This window comes from Ptychodera flava, chromosome 4, assembly GCF_041260155.1.
Source record: "Ptychodera flava strain L36383 chromosome 4, AS_Pfla_20210202, whole genome shotgun sequence".
In the NCBI taxonomy this organism is placed as follows: domain Eukaryota; kingdom Metazoa; phylum Hemichordata; class Enteropneusta; family Ptychoderidae; genus Ptychodera; species Ptychodera flava.
Genome location: NC_091931.1, coordinates 39,531,926 through 39,551,335, shown reverse-complemented (window position 1 = coordinate 39,551,335; position 19,410 = coordinate 39,531,926). Strand labels below are relative to the sequence as shown.

The window sequence follows — 19,410 nt, the reverse complement described above, 5'->3', positions numbered from 1 at the left end:
AGGTTTAATCGGTTCACTTGTCAGTTTTCTATTAAAAACAGCAGGATCGGTGGTTGGATTTGTTGGAGAACAGCTATGGATATTTTTAACTGGATTAACATTAGTCATAATAAATAAAATTATGTATTGATATATGACCCCGCATGTTTGGTGAAAAGAATATTACAAAGTTTCTTTCTAAAAATAAAGACCTGTTTGGTTTCTCTGTCAAATTGGATGGTGCAAACTCCGACGAGAAAATCGACATATTCTTCGAGCAAATCCAGGTGTCCGCCTCAAAGATACGGCTAGTTTTCAATCGGATTCGAACCCACAACATACGGCATCAGTCGCCTAGCTGAGAGGCCACAGACAGAACCGCTCGGCTAAATCTCCACTCCCAAAAGATGATCAAAGATGATAATCTATATCATAACATATTAGCTTTCATTAAGGAATGTCAAAAGACTAACTTCTTTAAGCGACTAGAATTCATAAACGTCTTTCAGGAGGTTGATGATGAAATGGAAGTCCAACATCTACAAGAATATTGGGTTCTTCGATTGATTCGCGACACAGGTAATCGATTTATCTTTCAGTCAGATGGAAATATTTATGTAAAGATGTGATTTATTTTTGATTTTTTCTTCTGAGTTACTATATACATTACACGAAAATGGGGTACGATAGTTCATTATTACCGAATTTCACCAACCGAATACCAAAGGGAACGAAGTCAGAAAGAACTCATCATGTGATTGCTCATAATCCAAGTGAGGCAGATCCAGGTCAGACACTTATCATACGATGTCCGAAGTTAGAAAGCGGAGTAGTACTAGTTCCAGATACTTTCGACCTGGTTTTTGATCTCGAAGTAACGGGACATGAAGATAACCGAGTAGTACAAAATGTTGCAAAAAATTTGGTGGAGCGTATGGTTCTCACATTTGAGGGTCAGGCACTTTTCAATTTGAATAAATATAATCTTATTGAATGTTATCGCGATCTCTTCAAACATAAAAAGGTGAGAACGAACATGACACTGTACGGAATTCAGAACAAAAATCTAAGAAAATTGAGAAGTGGCGCGGCCAATGCAGATCACGCCGTCGTGGACGATCGTTTACTTTTCGACACATATAAAACAAAATATGCTATTCGTCTGACTCATCCCCTCATAACAGGTCATGGGGTTGCATATCCAAAAGTGTTAGGGAGTCATATTGAATGGGAAATTATGCTTGCACCCGTCTCCCAATTACTTGTCAGTAATAATGTTGTTACACCCAATTATAAATTAAAAAACATTCAAATGGAATACGAAACAATTAAGGATGACTCCCTCGCGAGAGAAACTGCTGGTTATTACAACAACGGTAAAAGTTACCTTTACGAGTATTTACATTATTTTAGAACAATCCCATTCAAAGAATCAACCACTGTTATCAATGAAAATATAAATGTACCACGACGTAGCATGAGAGGTATCGCGATACTCTTCACTAAAAATCAGAATCAGTCAGAACTTAATAGTGAACTTTTCTTTAATCCATCCATTGAATCTGTGTCTGTAATGATTGAGGGTATTGCAAATAAAATATACGCTCAGAAGATGTTACCAAGACAATTTTGGAAAGAAACACGACGGTATTTTGCTGAAGATAAAGATTGGTGTGAAATTGATATAGATGAAGTCGATTATTTGAAGAATAAATTCTGTCTGTTTATCGATCTGCGTAGTTTTAAAGATATTGAATTTCATGGAAATGGTTTAAAAGTAATGAACACAAAAGATGGTATACAACTTGAAATCCTGAAAAAAGATACTTCAGTTAAGGGTGTCGACACTCGCGATGATAATAAAATCGAAGCTCGCGATGATAATATATTTGCTCATGTTTATGTTATCAGTGATGCTCAGGTCAACGTTAAGAATAGTAGATTAGATTCTTTACAATTTTAATTAACTCCTGAGTTCAGAAAAAAATTCTGTAGAAATGTTTTCATGAAAACTGTAGAATGACAGACCTGTGTTATGACATCACAGGCTGCTAAGCACACTCGAAATTATTGCGAAAGTCCTATCGGAAAGTCCCTGCCTGAAAAGGTATTGCGCAACAGTGTTCAAGATCGGAACGGTTCCGGTAGGGTAGGGACTAAAATAGGTGAAAATCTAACATAAGTCATTCCGATAGGGTTGCTCTGTAGGAAAAAATGAGAAACATTGTGAATAGGGACACAACACAGCCAGAAGATATTTATAAAATTCTATATACTTACATTCAGAAGACAAAAATCAGCACTGGAACGGAAGAGCTGCAGCACAGTCAGAATCTATCAAACAAATGACTGCATAGGAAAATCAACTGTTGTAGGGAATTCCCCCGCTGAGTGCTGACCTAAATATCTATTATATAACAGTGAGTCATTTGTAAACGGAGTGACGTCAGTGTTTATTATACATCAGTACTCACACCAGCTGTCGCGTACGTGAGTTCATATACAGGTCAGGGTCACACTTCAGCTACAGGTGAGAGGGAATTTTTCCCTCTGTAGCTAAAATAGGTCTTGTAAATACTATTTGTGTCACAGAAAGGAAGTTATATATACTACTCTTGAAGAAGGTGATTACTGACCATGCGAAACCAAATATTAAAATGGAGAAAATGTTTTACTTTCTTGAACACATTACAGCAATTATATCTTTGACTTTCACTGAAATACGGAAAAGTCGTTACACCAATGCTTGCACATGATATGCAATTCTGCTGTACATCTGTAAATATTGTACAGTCCTTGTGTAAACGGATATTCACGTGTGTAGTGAATACATATTTACCATCTAGCCATTGTAGTCACATCACATTTATATCCATATAGGTTTGAAGTCTTTGCTGTTTTTCGTGTTTTCCTTTGTAGCTCACAGATGATAGGCCTGCTACCACTGGAAGTGTTACAGAATGTTTACTCGCCGCCGCCATTGGAAAAGAGCACATTGAATTTGTAGAAGAAAAGGTGGTACCCCAGCATCCACCTACCAGAAGAGCATTGTCAGAGGTAATGTCACTGAAAGCATAAATTGTGGAGATAAATGGCAATTCCAATCGAAATTAAAAGACAAACAGGCCAACAGATGGGAATATCGAATATGTAACGGTTTCTGTCTTTCTCTTGAATGCTGTTTGAAAAATGTTTGAAATTGCTCTAAAGTCTTGCTATCATATTACATATCGAAGCGAATTGAACGGACAGGGAACATACAGAGGGTCATATAAAAAGAAACACAGTACACATACAAATAGATTACGGTCAACATCTGGTGATTAGAAATGGCGTCACGTATAAAGTGAACAGATTACGAAGAATCGATTACCATTAAATGGTGGCAGAAGAGACATTTCAGCTGATCTTGCTTTAAACGTCTTCGAAAACCTTCCTCTTTTTTCAAATTAACTTACGCACGTCGCTATTGAAACTTGTCGATAGGATTGAATGACAGACGGTGTGAAGGACGTTTTAGATGGACTGATCGATCTCTGGTAAGGATACTTATTTCAACCTGCAATGAATGTCTAAGGTCATTTATGAAAGATTCCGTGACGTTTGATAGTTTCGTCATCGTTCTAACCTGCGACTTGTCTTCGAGGGGGAAATCTGTATCTGGCGAAGTGGCGATACTCAAAGGGAGAACTAAATTAAAGCATACACGTCCACATGCCCATAAGGTAAATGTGATAGTTGAAGATGGGTGACATGTGACGACTTTTCCCACAACGTCATATCCTTAACATAGCAGTATAGTCACAAGGGCCAAAGAATAGAAATTTAAACAAGTTTAATAATGAAAGGCCTTTTAATCTTTATCACCGGATGTTATAGTCGAAACAACAGAAGACAATTGAAAGTAAATTAACAAAAACGGTACCGTAGACACAAAACTTCATTTTCACGGGGTAATGTTACAGCAATAATTTCATGTGCATATTACTGTAGTACAATTTCAGCACATAGTATTGTCATGAGCCTAATAGGCGAGCGGCGAATCCACAAAAAGGGCCTTATTTAAGGAGTTTAATGTACCCACCTTACATACGGCCACATCATACGTCATTTGAAAGCTTATTATCTCTACTTTAAGAATATTGACGATGTGGAGCTGCCAATTAGGGCCATACCCCCCTAATTTGCATAATTCACACGGGTACCCAATTTGCATAAGTGTGATATAAAATTAGAAAATTCAATGTTAACTACTGTTAAAATACTTTTAAACTATCGAGTGATATATCTAATGAAAGGTATTTGCATGCACAATACAACTTTTATATCCAAAGACATAGTTAAATTGATTTCACTGAAATATTTTCATATTTATATTGAAAATAATATTTTCCTCTCTTGAATAACAATATTTTAAAAATTTTAACACATACAGCTACAACATACAGGCACACAATACATAATTTGAAAGCTTATTATCTGTACTGCAAGAAAATTGACAATGTTGAACTGTCAAGTAGGACCATAGCCCCTAATTTGCATAATTTAGAAGGGTGCCCAGTTTGTAAAAATGCAATATAAAATTACAAATTCATTGTTCACTACTCTAAACATACTTTTAAACTATCGAGTGACATATCAAATGAAAGGTATTTGCATGTGAAATACGAAATGGATATCGAAAGAGATATTTTAATTGGTTTCACCGAAATATTTTCATATTTATATTGAAAAAATATTTTCCCCTTTTGAATAACAATATTAAAAATATTCCATCACATACAGCCACATCATACAGCCACATCATACGTCATTTTAAAGCTTATTATCTCTAATTCAAGAAAATTGACAATGTTGAACTATCAATTAAGGCCGTATCCCTAAATTTGCATAATTTACACAGGTAAACAATTTGCATAAATGCAATATAAAATTAGAGAATTCATTAACTATTCTAAACATACTTCTTAACTATCGAGTGATATATCAAATGAAAAGTATTTGCATGTAAAAAACAAAATTGACATCCACAGAGATATACAAAGTGGTTTTACTGAAATATTTTCATATTTGTAGTGAAAAAAGTTATTTTCCCCTTTTGAATAACGGTTTTTTTAACAGCAGTATCAATGCAACCACATGCATTATGGTGTGCAAAAGTGCATAGGACATGGAGAACAAACAGCTGAAATGAGGTCTGGAAATGAATATTTTGTTTGTTTAATGTATGTTTCAAAACATATGAATAGCTCTTCTTGTCTGCATTATTATCCGATACCAATGTCTAGATTTTATAGGTAAGAGAGTGTTTCTCCAAACATGCCCTTTGTATGGGGTATAATATACCCATTCACAGCATATGAAAATCTTTTAATGTTACTCAAGTATACCAACATTTTCTTGTAATGTTGTAAGCAAGGCAACGGCACTAATATATATATATATATATATATATATATATATATATATATATATATATATATATATATATATATATATATATATATATATATATATATATATATATATATATATATATATATCATTACTATTAAGTCCAAACATAAAGAAAGATCCCCATTAACGACACTATTGTAGTTGTTGAAAAGTAACTATGTAGCCGAAACAATGTGTGAGAGTAAGCTGTAGTCAAAGTTATGGCATGATTCATGATCCAAGTCATTCATGGTGATACAGTGTCATGCATTTCCAGTATATCTAGTAATTCTACAAACTCATCATCCTCTTCTTAAACAGTTTTGTCATGAGTAAAAGAATTGACACAGTTATAGCTGCCATGAGTATGAAAGATTAACTGGACTGCAGACACAACTGGTGACATATATTAGAGGAAGCAAACTCCACACATCGTTCACATCTTATAGTTGTTTGAATTTTGTGTATGTTATGTTTGGCTGTTTTGTGTAAAGTGTTGATTTGCCATGGCGTGACGTACCCCTAATCTAGGCAACGTATCCTGCCCTGAACTAACACTGGAGTTGAAAGACTACTGTGACACTGCGATCCTTTGATGCTACCTTTCGAGAATAGAGTTGTCTTCATAAGTCGCTTAAAATTCATTTTCGGTTGGTGAAACGTGTGCACTACTTGACCACGTTGTTTCACTGAAGTTTGTTCAAGTAAGGAAGCTAGAATGTCAACCGTTTCGGGTTGTGTTTGTGTATGCTTATGTGAATCGGAGATAGAGCTGTCGTAGGTGTTGTTTGGCATTGGTGTAACGCTTATATTTCTGTTTCATATGTATGTGATTAGGCTACGTTCACAAATAATGGTAGTGAGGGGCGGAGGAATTCGGGGTGGACTCGAAATTTTGAGGGTAGTAGAGGAGCATTTGAAAGTTTTGATGTGCCTATAGGGGACCTGAAAATGTTTTGGTTCCTTTTTACTTTTTGCTACTCCAAGGTTTCGAATGCAATTCAATTAAAATCGAATAACAATTAAATGCCATCCGATTGTTCTAAAATTAGTAATAATCAAACAAGATCTAGAATTACTTTTACTTTTTATTTTTACTTCATTATTTTATTTCGAAAAAAATCCTATATTTTGTATCGTATTGTTGTGGCATAATTGTTCTAATGTATCGTAATGTTTCTCCTTTAACAAATCCTTGAATGTTGCCGTTTGATTGAATGAACTGGAATCTGGTATCTGTTGGTTGTGTGTGTGTTCTTCGAAAATGTTAATTTGTTGCATCGATGACCTTCACAGATAATGAGGTCTAAAGATGTGATTTTTTGAGAAGAGTTTTCGAAAATTTCAGAGTAGGATGCATCTTTTATGTTTGATATAAATTTATTAAGATCATGTTGGGTTCGAATGAAAACCATCCATTGTCTCTGAATCTCAGTCAGAGCGATATTTGTTCTGTGTGTTGCTGAATTATTCTTATTTTGTATATATTTAATTCTTATTTTGCATAACGTGGGCATTATTCGTGTTTACTGCACAATTTTATGAATATTAAAAATAAGTCAAGATATTCGCGATTTAAATAAAAATATTCGATAAGAATATTTTAGATACGTGTTTGGAATTCAAAGTTCTATTCTATATGCTAATACCTTTCATTTGATATATCACTCGATAGTTTAAAAGCAAGTGAAGAGTACATAGCAATGGATTTTTATAATTTTATATCGGACTCATGCAAATTAGGTAACCGTGTGCATTATGCAAATTAAAGAATTACGGCTCTATTTTGCAGCTGCATATTGTCAATTTTCATGAAGCAGAAGTAATAGGCTTTCAAGTGACGTATAATGTGGCTGTATGATGTAGTTTTATGTGTTAAAATTATTAAAATATCGATATTCAAAAGGGGAAAATGTATTTTTTTCGATATAATTATGAAAAAAATTCAATAAAATCATTTTAATATTTCTTTGGGTATCTATTTTGTATTCTACATGCAAATACCTTTCATTTGATATATCACTCGATTGTTTAAAGTATGCTTCGAGTAATTAATAAATTCCTGATTTTATATCACATTTCTGTAATTTGCGTACCCATGTGAATTATGCAAATTGGGAGCTACGGCCGTACTTGACAGCTCAACATTGTCAATTTTCTTGAGGTACAGATAAAAAGCTTTCAAATGACGTATAATGTGGCTGTATGATGTGGCTGTATGTATTACAAGTTTTAAAATATTGTTATTCAAAAGGGGAAAATATTTTTTCAATATAGATATGAAAGTATTTCAGTGAAATCAATTTAATTATCTCTTTGGATATCAAAGTTGTATTCTACATGCAAATACCTTTCATTTGATATATCACTCGATAGTTAAAAAGTATGTTTAGAGTAGTTAACAGTAAATTTCTGATTTTACATCGCATTTATGTAAATTGGGTAGCCGTGTAAATTATGCAAATATGGGGCTATGGCCCTACTTGACAGCGCAACATTGTCCATTTTCATAAAGTAAAGATAATAAGCTTTCAAATGACGTATGATGTGGCTGTATGATGTGGCTGCATGTGTTAAAATTTTTAAAATATTGTTATTCAAAAGGGGATAATAATTTTTTTCACAAAAAATATGGAAATATTTCAGTGACATCAATTGAAATATCTCTTTGGATATCCATGTTGTATTTTACATGCAAATACCTTTCATTTGATATATCACTCGATAGTTTAAAATTATGTTTGAGTAGTTAACAATAAAATTTCTAATTTTATATCGCATTTATGCAAATTGGGTACGCGTTTGAATTATGCAAATTAGGGGGGTATGGCCCTACTTGGCAGCTCCACATCGTCAATTTTCTTGAAGTAGAGATAATAAGCTTTCAAATGATGTATGATGTGGCCGTATGTAAGGTGGGTACATTAAGTGTGAAAAATAGGTGAGTCTGCCGCTCGCCTATAACAACTACAGAAACGAGGACTGCGTAGAGATGTACAGGAATGGACGCTGGAACGATAAACGATGCCGCAGGCGACAAATTTAATGAAACCACCGAGAAATTGATTTAATGGTCATGATCATAAATTCATTTGTGCGATGGTTTCATGAACCGTGTCTAAAACCGGTGTCGAATATATGCTTGCTCACTAATATTCATTCAGTATATTTCAACATGTCAAACAATATAAGTAGTATCTGGTATCAAACAAAATTCATTAAAAACGGCCGACTTTGTCCCTTTAACTAACAGCCGGACTATGAGTTTCAGGAAAAGTCAGAGACTTGTATAACGCTTGAAGCCTTGTACAGAACACACACACACACACACACACACACACACACACACACACCACACACATTAGAACACATCGGAGCATTTTCATCGAGCAAGAGAGATTTTGTTGTCAGCTAAAGTGAGAGACAAATATGACTGTAACTCCTAATCCATCAGCGGGAAATAAAATTACTTGTGACGAGAAGAAATACAACGTGGACGTTTCCGGTACATCCCTTCATCGTGTCTATGTATAATCCCAGAACTGCTCCTGACGAAACGTTGTACCCGAAACGTCCATGTTTTATTTCTTCTGATCACAAGTGTTTTTATCATCCCACTGGTCGGTTTGTAGTTTATTTTATCCACTTCCTTGTTGCTTTTTTATTCCTTTTTTGATTTGGTTTGTATTATTTTTTCATCGGCATTTTTTCGTGCGCTTGAGCGTCGGCAAAGAAGGTACTCTTATTGGCAAATTGGCGTTCATTTATTTTACTTCCGTGGCTGCACTTCGCAACCGCCAATAAACGCTTCCCGTGACAGTTTATGGCAGTGACGTCATTAAATGCGATAGATGATTAAATGAATGCATGAATCAGTGAATCAGTAAATGAAATATTTATAATGCCATAAGCCTTAAAACACAAAATTGGATACACACATCTTCGCGTACTTATTAAGATTAGCTATGTTAGGCCAAAAAAAAAAAAGAAATGTTTCTGGTCAGGCCTTTCTTAAAAAAATGGTGCGGCGACGCGGATTTTTTTTTTTTTCTTCTTTTTTCTCCTCCTCAAGGGAGGGAGGAGGGTCAGTTAAAGCGCCAAAGCGTAGCGGCTAATTTGCATAATCATTTGCATATCATTAATTTATATTTGCATATGGATGTAAGCTTGCACATGCATCCACACATACATGTACACTCACAACAAAATGCAATGGTAACACACAAGTGTGCAGTTTGAACATCATGGAAACTCTTTATTACACTTGAATAAATCATCACAGTATTGTAATTACAATTGCAATTAAAACAGAAGATTCAGATTGAAACTTTGAGAGCAAGAAATGGTTCGTCTGATTGGAGTTTCATTAATACATATATTGCTAATAAATTGTCAAAACTTGCCAACAAAGAGGAAAATTCACAAGTTTAAGCTTTACACAATTCAAATGTGATTGAGTTTTATATCATTTTTGAACGACAAACACCGCGAATAATTTTTCATCACGGGGATAGATTTCAACAAGCGCCCCCCCCCCCCCCCATAACTTCTACTGCCACTGGACATCGTCGTTCGATTCTTGATTTTAAAAATACCAACAAGATGATCACAAGACATGAACTAAGTACGACTAGAATCCCTCGAAAATCAGGTGTAAAATCTTTCAGAGGACGTGTCGGAGTGGCACCACACGCGACGCCAGTATCAATGTCAACACGTTATAAACCCGTCGACCAACATGGCCGCCGCCATATTGAAATTTATGCAATTGTGAACTCGATCGCGATCGTGATCGTACTAGGACAAAACTCATCGTTGTACAATCATAATCAACCTCACCAGTTAACTCTTGTTTCTTTTGCGATCCATTTCGTTGATCAAAGCATGGGAATGTGATCAAAGGCCCTGCTAGTGCTACACCGCCTACCTCTGTGAACACTTGTCCGCGATGAGTTGGTCTTGTTGGTCGTAATAGTCGATCTGGAATGAAAATTTGTGAACGACCCAGCCGATTCTTCTATTGTTTTAACGTTCCTCTCAACACTTACGGACAACTTATCTGATGCATACCATACTTCACACCTTCCACCAGATTGAAAGTTGCAGTGAGCGCTAATGTGTAGACAATGCATGCATCAGCTGGTAGCTACGCAAAGCGTGTGAACTAAAGGATGGCGGGACTATTTGAAAGCGGAACGGGGAGAATCAAAGCGTACGGGGAGAGGCGAAAGCGTAGCGGGACCGCTATGGTCTGGGGAGAACACTGAGTTTTACAGTTTTATCAATATAGTAACATTTAAATTGTTCATGCAGTCACTGATCATGTGCCCAAAGAATTTTCTCTTTCTCTTCAGCCGTTTTGGTTTGATGTTATAGTAATCAGTATGTAGTTGCCACAGCCGCCGGCCACAAACCAGGAAAAAAAAAGGGTGACGCGCTGTTGTTCAAGTGACGCGCGCGCTGACCAGAAACATTTCATTTTTTTTTTTTTTTTTGGCCTTAACAAAATTTTCCCATTTTTGGAAGGCTAACTATGCCCTAAAATGTTTTACTAGATACTCCTTTTCAATAACTATTGCGGGGAGGATTTTTTCCTCAAATCTCAATGGCAGACTAAAGACATATGGCACTCATCCTCAACTTAACCACCCTTACATACTTCACAAACTCTTTCCAATCTTGGTGAAATTCACTCATTTCCATCAGTGTTGCTTGGTACATGGTACACGACTTGACAGTCTAAAGCAACACATTGCAATCGTGAACTTATTATTGTCAATTACAGACTAGTATCTCTGTAAGCAAAAGCTAAGTTCAATTATACTTGTTTAGCTTACAGACTGTCTTTAATTTTTTCATGGCAGTATGCGTCTGTATATGTATGAATATTTGTTTAAAATATTGGAAGAGCACTTTCATTGGCAACACTTTGAACTGACCGGACGTAAGCAAATCTAAGGTAAACGTTATCGAATGCAGCAAATGGCAGGTTCAATCGGTACAATGAAACAAAACGTTCTCACTAAATTAGTATCTGTGTTAGGTTTTCAGTTTAACTCTACATAGTTATATGCGTTCGCTATATCTATATATTTATAGCTGACTACAGTGACCCCCCCTCCCCCGGACTCTCGGCTAATGACATTCTAAAAACCCTACTGTGGCACGCTTTAGGCCACTATCCAACACCAGAAAGACGGAACAACGACGATTGCGTGAACCCAAAACGGTTTTTCGATGACCTGACAATAATCGATTATTGTAATGGCTAACATTGCAACATACTAATTCCGCTTAGGTGATGCTACGTAATATCCAATTAAAACTTTCGCCTGTATTTACTTTCAAGTAACACATCAACATAATGATAGTATTCCCAAGTAACACGCGATCGGTACCTTGTCAAAGAGAGCAAACGAAGTGGGGTTGGGTTTTCTGACAAAAATAAAAAAACAGCTTGGATTGATTTTTAGCTCATCAAGAGTGCGTTCATGCTTTTCGCGATGACCTTGTGAAGTGATGAAAGAATATGCCGTTAGTCCTCGAGATTGTCACGGAGCTTCTTGTGGTTACTCAGGCAATTGACGATGACACTGCTTTGAAAGCATTTCAAAATGTGCGTGTCGTCCTGCTAAGACCGCCGGAGGGCTATCATGTAAACCATGCAATCTAACTAATTCAATTACATTAGATTTCTGTAAAAGAAATCAGAAATTGGCTAAAAACAATTATCATTAATGTGGTATTGCCAGTTTGCGTGTTTGGTTGTTGAATTTTATTTATTCAGATCATCGACAAGCATGCTATCCTTTCTTATTTTAGCATTTAGAAAGTTTCAGACAAGTCAAATATAATTTTCAACCACCGTCACACATTCATCCTTACCACTCCCGTCTAATTGATTTGCAAAGCAAAATACAATTTGCAACCATACATTTATGCAAACCACCTTTAATGAATGTGCACCCTCAATGTCATGATACTTTGTTCTTCCAGTTTCTCTCTACGATTTCAAATATTCCAATATTGCAAAAGTGGTCGATAACGTTGAATTTACCGATGGAATTTAAGAAGAGGACGATGATATGTAAATCTCTCCAATTAAGGTTCAGATAGTCCATGTCTTTAATACACTTTTATCATAAAACAAAGCTTGCAGAAGAAAATAGGGTTGTCGTCTTCCGCGGGTGCATGCAGGAGCCCAAAATATTTGCATATTAATTTAATGACAACATCAATGACCTATAAAAGTTTGGGATATTCGCCCTGTACAGACTCTCGTCCGACACTGTTCTTTTGAAGTACGGTGTAAAACATTCCGGGCTTCTTTGCATTACCTCCAGAACAATGTAAGTATACCTGTTAAAATATCTTTTTTACTGAATCCGTTGTAACTTTCATTAACTTCGATTTTGCCACAAAGTGTGCGTGCATTGGATTGTAATTCCACTCGCTGCAAAACCCTATGTGACGAAACAGGCTGCCGTGATATTAACATGTTTTCTTTTCACTTCAAGGTAGAATGCGCCCCATGGACAGATATTCGAACTGTCAAATCTTTCCTACTCTTTTCCAGTCTATTGCTTGTGGGATCTAGTTTTATTGTTGTAGGAGAATATAAAGTTTTCACAGTCTTAGTTATTTGAATGTATTGTAATTTCCCCATAAACACAAAGATAAGGAAGACGATTGGTAAACGTTTCCATCGTTTCATTCAGGAAGGTTTGAGCAAACGTTAAAGTATTTCACTTATCATGCGCATTCTACCTTAAATGAGTAAGTGTCAAAAGCAAAAGCAAAATCACTATTTCACTCGTCTGTAGACTAGTCGCTGTGGTATCCAGTAACTCACAGCCATCGCTCGTTTTCGGAATAACGGATATCAGAATTTGGTCCAGCGATTGATTTTTTTTCGGGTAAGGTTACCTTTCATGGAAAAGACATCATTAATAATGTACAAAGTGGTGGACACGTAAACTTACATCCATTTTCATTCACATGCTATTCTCGAGAAAAAGAAGCCATTGTTCTGTACATGTATAAACGAGATAAATGCTCGAAGTATCTCTATATGAGTCTGTAGGAATGTTTTCGATATCATTATACATTACAGGAGAGGGGTTGTTATCACAACGTTGTTAGTACTAGCTGTACTATCAGCATGCTTTGCTGCCTCCGCACCCAAAGCAGAGGCTACCATCGACGAAACATCTGCCGTTGAAGAGACACCTGACATCGCGTCTGAGGCAGAATTCGAAGACTCAGAAGATGATTTGGAAGAGAGAAGTTTTGAAGAAGACGACATGGAGGAATTCAATGAAAGCGACCTGGACGAACGCAGCGTTGAGGACGAAGAATTGGAGGAAGAAAGCGCTGACCAAGACGAAACTGCAGAGCAAGAAATTGATGAGGAAGAAGAGACAGATACACATGAAATGAGCACAGCCGACGATGAGACGGAGGAGAGCAGTGAAGACGTCGATGAAGAAGCCATTGAGGTCGTGAAAGATGGTAAGCATATATTTTTGAGTTATGCTTCTCTAGGGGAATGTGTTAGAACATTTCAAAGTTTTGCAATGGTCAACGTTTTTTTCCGAAAATGCATTCAATGTGACATGTGGCCATTTGACATGGTTAATCGCGGAGTTGTGACGGCTTAATATGTTGTACTAGGGTGAAATATATATACATTTTTCAAACAGCGTCGGCAGACAGCAAATTTTAGCTCCTTCTTGCTTTTCAGGAAACAATTTCGATGTACGTAGACTGATCAGCTTTTCCTACATGGATGACGGTGAATTATTTTCTGCGTTTAAATCAAAAAGTGGCTACCCCACTTCTTCCAAGGGAGTAAGAATAACGCGATGACACTCAGTGATAACCTCAGATTTAAACTGGCTATTCTTGGTGTACTTTTCGACATGTCAGTTGCAGGCGTAAGAATTTCAGCATAGGAAAAATTTTGTGTTACTACAGTATTTTATTGAGCCGTGAATGTACATGTCATACACTTCACATATAACTAGATGTCAAGAACTATTGTGCCTATATTGATGCCAATCACTAATGCAGAGAAAACCGTAGTAAACACAAGGGTGATTGAACCACTAAATTTGTTACCACCAATTTTCGTTATTCTTCTCTAACAGCAGTAAGACTTATATGTGAGGATGAGATAACGACAAAAATCAGTATGTCACCAGACTAATTTGACAGCTAGGAGGACTTGAAATACACCCACTTTATCCCATTCGAATGACAGAAATTATGAATCTCCCGTAAGCGTTGCCCAACCCGATATATTTACTTTCAGTTCGTTTCTTGAAATGCTACACTTGTTTTATTTACATGTGAACCACATTGAATAATAAATGAAAGTTTTAGCTATTTTTCTGCTGAAAATGTGCATAAGAATTTAAATTATCACTTCTCAGGCCTTCCAAAACAACAGTTAAAGCTGTTGCAAACTTAAAAGTAATGACCACGCCTTATAGAATAATTTAGATTTCCAATCCAACAATTTTGTTTACTTTCACATAAATTATTGTTCAGATATTGCATATTATATGCATCAAATAAATATGGGATCACCAGCCTATTTACAATGCTACATCGCTTAACATCACCCCCTCCCCATATGTGAAATGGGAAAAATCACAATTTGATGAGAAATGTGTTCTTTTCAAATTATTTGTTGGGATTTTTAAATACTTTTTAAATATATCGACATTCAAACATTTAAAACTTACAACTCGAAGATAATATAATGATCATTCAATCATCACTAACAACGTCCGCTTTCATGCTAAAAGCTCTGACAATAAGTTGTATGAAGATAGGTTTCCATCAAAACCACGGTGTAATTTTTACAGTGAGCACGGTCCCGTACAGTGGACGCGCGCGTCGTAGAGTGCGCGTTCTATTGTTTGCAGCTATGATGACGTAGCAAGTGACTCGATCACCCTTAAGGTATACAGTCACCTGTAATCTAAATATGCCCATATATGGTCAAAGGGGCGTTCCTTGGTATTCAAAATGCCCGTGTGAGGGCACTGTTTTTAAAAAGCGGCCACCCGCTTAAAATCTGTGATTGGTTAGATTTTCTCTTTCCATGGTAACTGTAGCAAAATTGGAACAGGTGACAGTATACCTTTAAGGTAGAACACGCCGAGAGGACAGATATTCGTACTCTCAAACTTTTACAATTCTTTTCTGATATACCACTTGTTGGTGTTCATTTTAAAGCCATTGATGTAAGAAAACTTTTCGCCGGCTTAGTTTTTTCGAAATTGCAAAATTTTATTTTTCTCCTTGCGTTAATACAGGGATGGCGGCCATTTTGAATTTTAACTATTGGTAAATCTCGGGTTATCTGTTCCTCTAGTACCAAAATTTGCACGGTGGCCCCTGATTTTTTTCTTGATTTTGAAAGAGAATGGTTGAAAGATTCCTTAAGGATAGTTTGAGCAAAGGTCATAAGTATTTTACTTTACAGGCGCATACTACCTGAAGTGGGTACTTAGACTGCGAACAGTTATCACGTTCAGTGTAAGTGAACCCATGCTTTGTTCACAGAAAGTCTGTCTTTGTCATTTGTACGTAAAGCTTGGTATTACAGGACAGTAGTATCTTTTGACAATAAATGGTTTTCACTGAGTCAATCCAAATATATATCCTTAATTGGGAAACTTCGTTACATATGCCTATTAGTAATTAGCTGTTGTGAAAATACTTTAGGACCTTCAATGATGTTATATTATAGTATCGTTAATGTAGGTTGCAAGTTTCATCAACTTTGGGCAAGTCGATCCACATATATATCCATAATTAAAAAAGTTCGTTGAAATTCAAATTAGTAATCGGTTGGTTTAATTACCATCAGTGTTATATCACATTGTCTTCAATGTACACCGCAAGTTTCGTCAACTTTGTTCGAGTTATTCCAGATATGTATCACTTATTATCACTTATAGAGCGCAATTCGAAGCTGGTACGATGTGTTTTACGAGATTATGGTCTGTTGGGCAGAAAGATCTGTCGCTCGAGGGCGCTCTCCAGAATGGAGGGCGTAGAGAGTGCCCTCGAGCGACGGATCTTTCAGTTTAATGGGCTGTTATCTTACGACCAAAGACACACTTACACACTCCCCCTCCAATGGACATTTCAAAAAACGTGGTACCCCATCATAAAAATTAAAAATAGGGTGACCCAAACAAATCCACCATCCCTTAAGGCTGAAGACTTGTCACTAAAATAAAGGATACCGTTTCAAAGCAGATAATGAATAGCAGAAAATGATATACTGTATTATAAGACAGACTTTCTCTGCAACTACGGCAATATCCGATAAAAGACCAAAACTTCGAAGACATCTGATTTTTCGCTATGAAATAGCCTACTCTTTACAAACATGTATTGACAGCAAATACTTATCTATAAATACTTATTATTTCGATATGTGAAGAAGGTAATGTTATCAGATGTATTGAGTTACCATAATCTGACGCCTAACTTTTAAAATGAAGCACATCATCTTAACACTTCAACATGTTGCAACCGTTGTACTTTTGAATTACAGTGAAACTGAAAAAGTATTGGTTGTTGAACCAATTTTTGAACATGTAAAAAAGCTTTGACCTTGCTTCATTAAGAATTGGACAGTCCTGTTGCAAACGGACATGCACGTGCATAGTGAACGGATATTAAGACTATGCAGTACTTTATTGCTAGTCACAATACAGTCGTAGTCAGTGGTCAGTGCTTTTTTTTCTTTTCTTCCAGTGCTCACAGACGATTGGCCTGTTATCACAGGAAGTGTTACAGGGTGTTTACTTGCCACTACAACTGGTATCAAGCATATCGGGTTTGTAGAAGATACCGCGGTAATCTCGTCAGCATCCACAACTACTACTAGAACCGCATTGTCGTAGGTGAGGCCATTGAAAACAATAACAATTCTGATAAATGGTTCTTCTTGCCAAAGTTAAGAGGAACAGTTACACAGTTGAGGAAGATTTAACAGACATAAGATTCTGCTTTGGTGCTCGATTCTTTGTTCGAAAACGTTTGTAATCTGCTTTCAAATTGTGCGATCATATTCTATGGAAAACGGATTGAACGAATAGAGACATGGACGAAGAGACGTAGGGACAGGAAAGTAGGTGAACAAAAACAGACTTATTTTCTATGTTGTTTTTACAGTACCTTGTAAACATTAAGTGAGAATGTGAAACATTTTAGTGTGATTTGAACCTACTTAATAGCAGTAATATGAATCGATATTATAATAAAGCATTACGCATTATCTTTGAAAGAAGAGATGATTCTCAGCCGATCATTGCTTAAACTATTTTCCAAAACCGTTATTTTTGAAATCAGCTTACGCACGTCGCTATGGAAACTTGTGGATCGGGTTAAATGACAGATGTCGGGAGGGACATTTCAGATGGACTGATCGATCTCTGGTAAGAGCACTCACTTTCAATATATTACTTTCAAAATATTACTTCTCAAGTTAAACGATCTCTCATGAATTATTTGTTGATGTTCAACATAGTTTCGTCATTGAATGCAGCGTGACAAATCATTACACTAATGCTTCGTACACGCCTTAGAACTGTTATTAGTATCTCTCAAGGTTTGGAGTTGGAATTCGGATGAGAGAACAGAATTAAGGCAGTATGCGCCTCAAAAGTGAAAGACTTGAACCTTTGCTTGAACCTTTCAAGCATTCTCTTACCAAATCAAGAATAAAAATCTGGGGTCACCGAACAACATTTGGTACTAGAGAAACAAATTACTCAGTAACATTTACGGATATTTGAAATTCAAAATGTCCACAATCCCTATTTTGACTCTATGAGAAATTAATTTTGTCGGTTTTAGGAAACTAAGATGTTAAAAACTTTCTTACTCCAAGAGCTTTGAAATGAGCCCCATAATGGTAGATTAGAAAGAATTGTAAAAATTTGACATTCCCGGTATCTGTCCCTGAAACGCATTCTACATGTACCTTTAAAATATTACATACACAATTTATTTGAGAGTCTGAGATGGATGCTATGTGATGACATAGGCGAATAACCCAACAACCTCAACGTCACAGAACAGTCGTAATAGAGAAAGACTAGAAATATAAGCAATATTAAGGTATCGACTTCTTTTAGTCTCCATCCTCTAATGTGTTGCTAAAAATATACATGGAAGACAACTTAAGGAAAAGTAAGATTGAAACAAATCGTATCATGCATAACGATACAAAACTCAGTTTTCATTGGGTTAGACAGTTTTGTTTTACTAAAGTACAATTTCAGAAGATGGTATTGTCGTCAGCCTGACAACTACAGAAACGAGGATTGTGATGAGATGCTCAGAAATGGACGCTGAAATGATGGCAAATGTGCATGGCGACGTCGTTTCATGTGCTACAAACGCCGATACCACCGCTGCCACTGGTATCACTGGCACAGGCCCAGGCCATGCTGGTGTTAAGTCGCATAAATGGTAATTACAAAACCATGCGATTTTCACAAGTATGGCAACACCACACGTAGTCTCAGTCCTGGCCGCATTATCAGGAAACTGATACAACTCGAGCAGGATAATGTGACCGGCAGTGTGCTATTATTTCAGATCCCCAACGTCGGATGTATGTTTCAGATAGTGTGACTTCAGTGACTATCATGTGAAATCGAACATAAGCAGCGGTATATGCCTGAAATTCTCAAGAAATGATGTCACTCTTTACTAATAATGCCAAGGCACAGGTCCCCTAGTAGTTGTTTAAATGCCTTACTTTTAAAATAAATTAATATTGTTTAAGTGCCGAGGCAATTTTGTCGCATCTATATTTAAAATTCTGTCGAGCAACAACTTGCAGTAAAGTGTTTGCATTTTTGTTTTGATAATTTGCGGCTGAACGGAATTTGCTGGTATGGAACCCGGCTGGACATGTAACTGTTTTGACGGCGAATGAACAGAAACCGAACAAGACGA

At 36.4% G+C, this 19,410-nt stretch overlaps 1 protein-coding gene across 1 annotated transcript in view; it reads left to right on the top strand.

Moving 5' to 3' along the window:
* Positions 1-18,830, top strand: part of LOC139131730 (low affinity immunoglobulin epsilon Fc receptor-like) — a 123,261-nt gene extending 104,431 nt beyond the window's left edge. The window contains exon 5 of the mRNA XM_070697933.1: positions 18,718-18,830. Coding sequence (XP_070554034.1) covers positions 18,718-18,801 — 84 coding nt within the window. The 3' untranslated portion in view covers positions 18,802-18,830. The remainder of the gene's footprint in view (positions 1-18,717) is intronic.
* Positions 18,831-19,410: the final 580 nt, after the last annotated feature.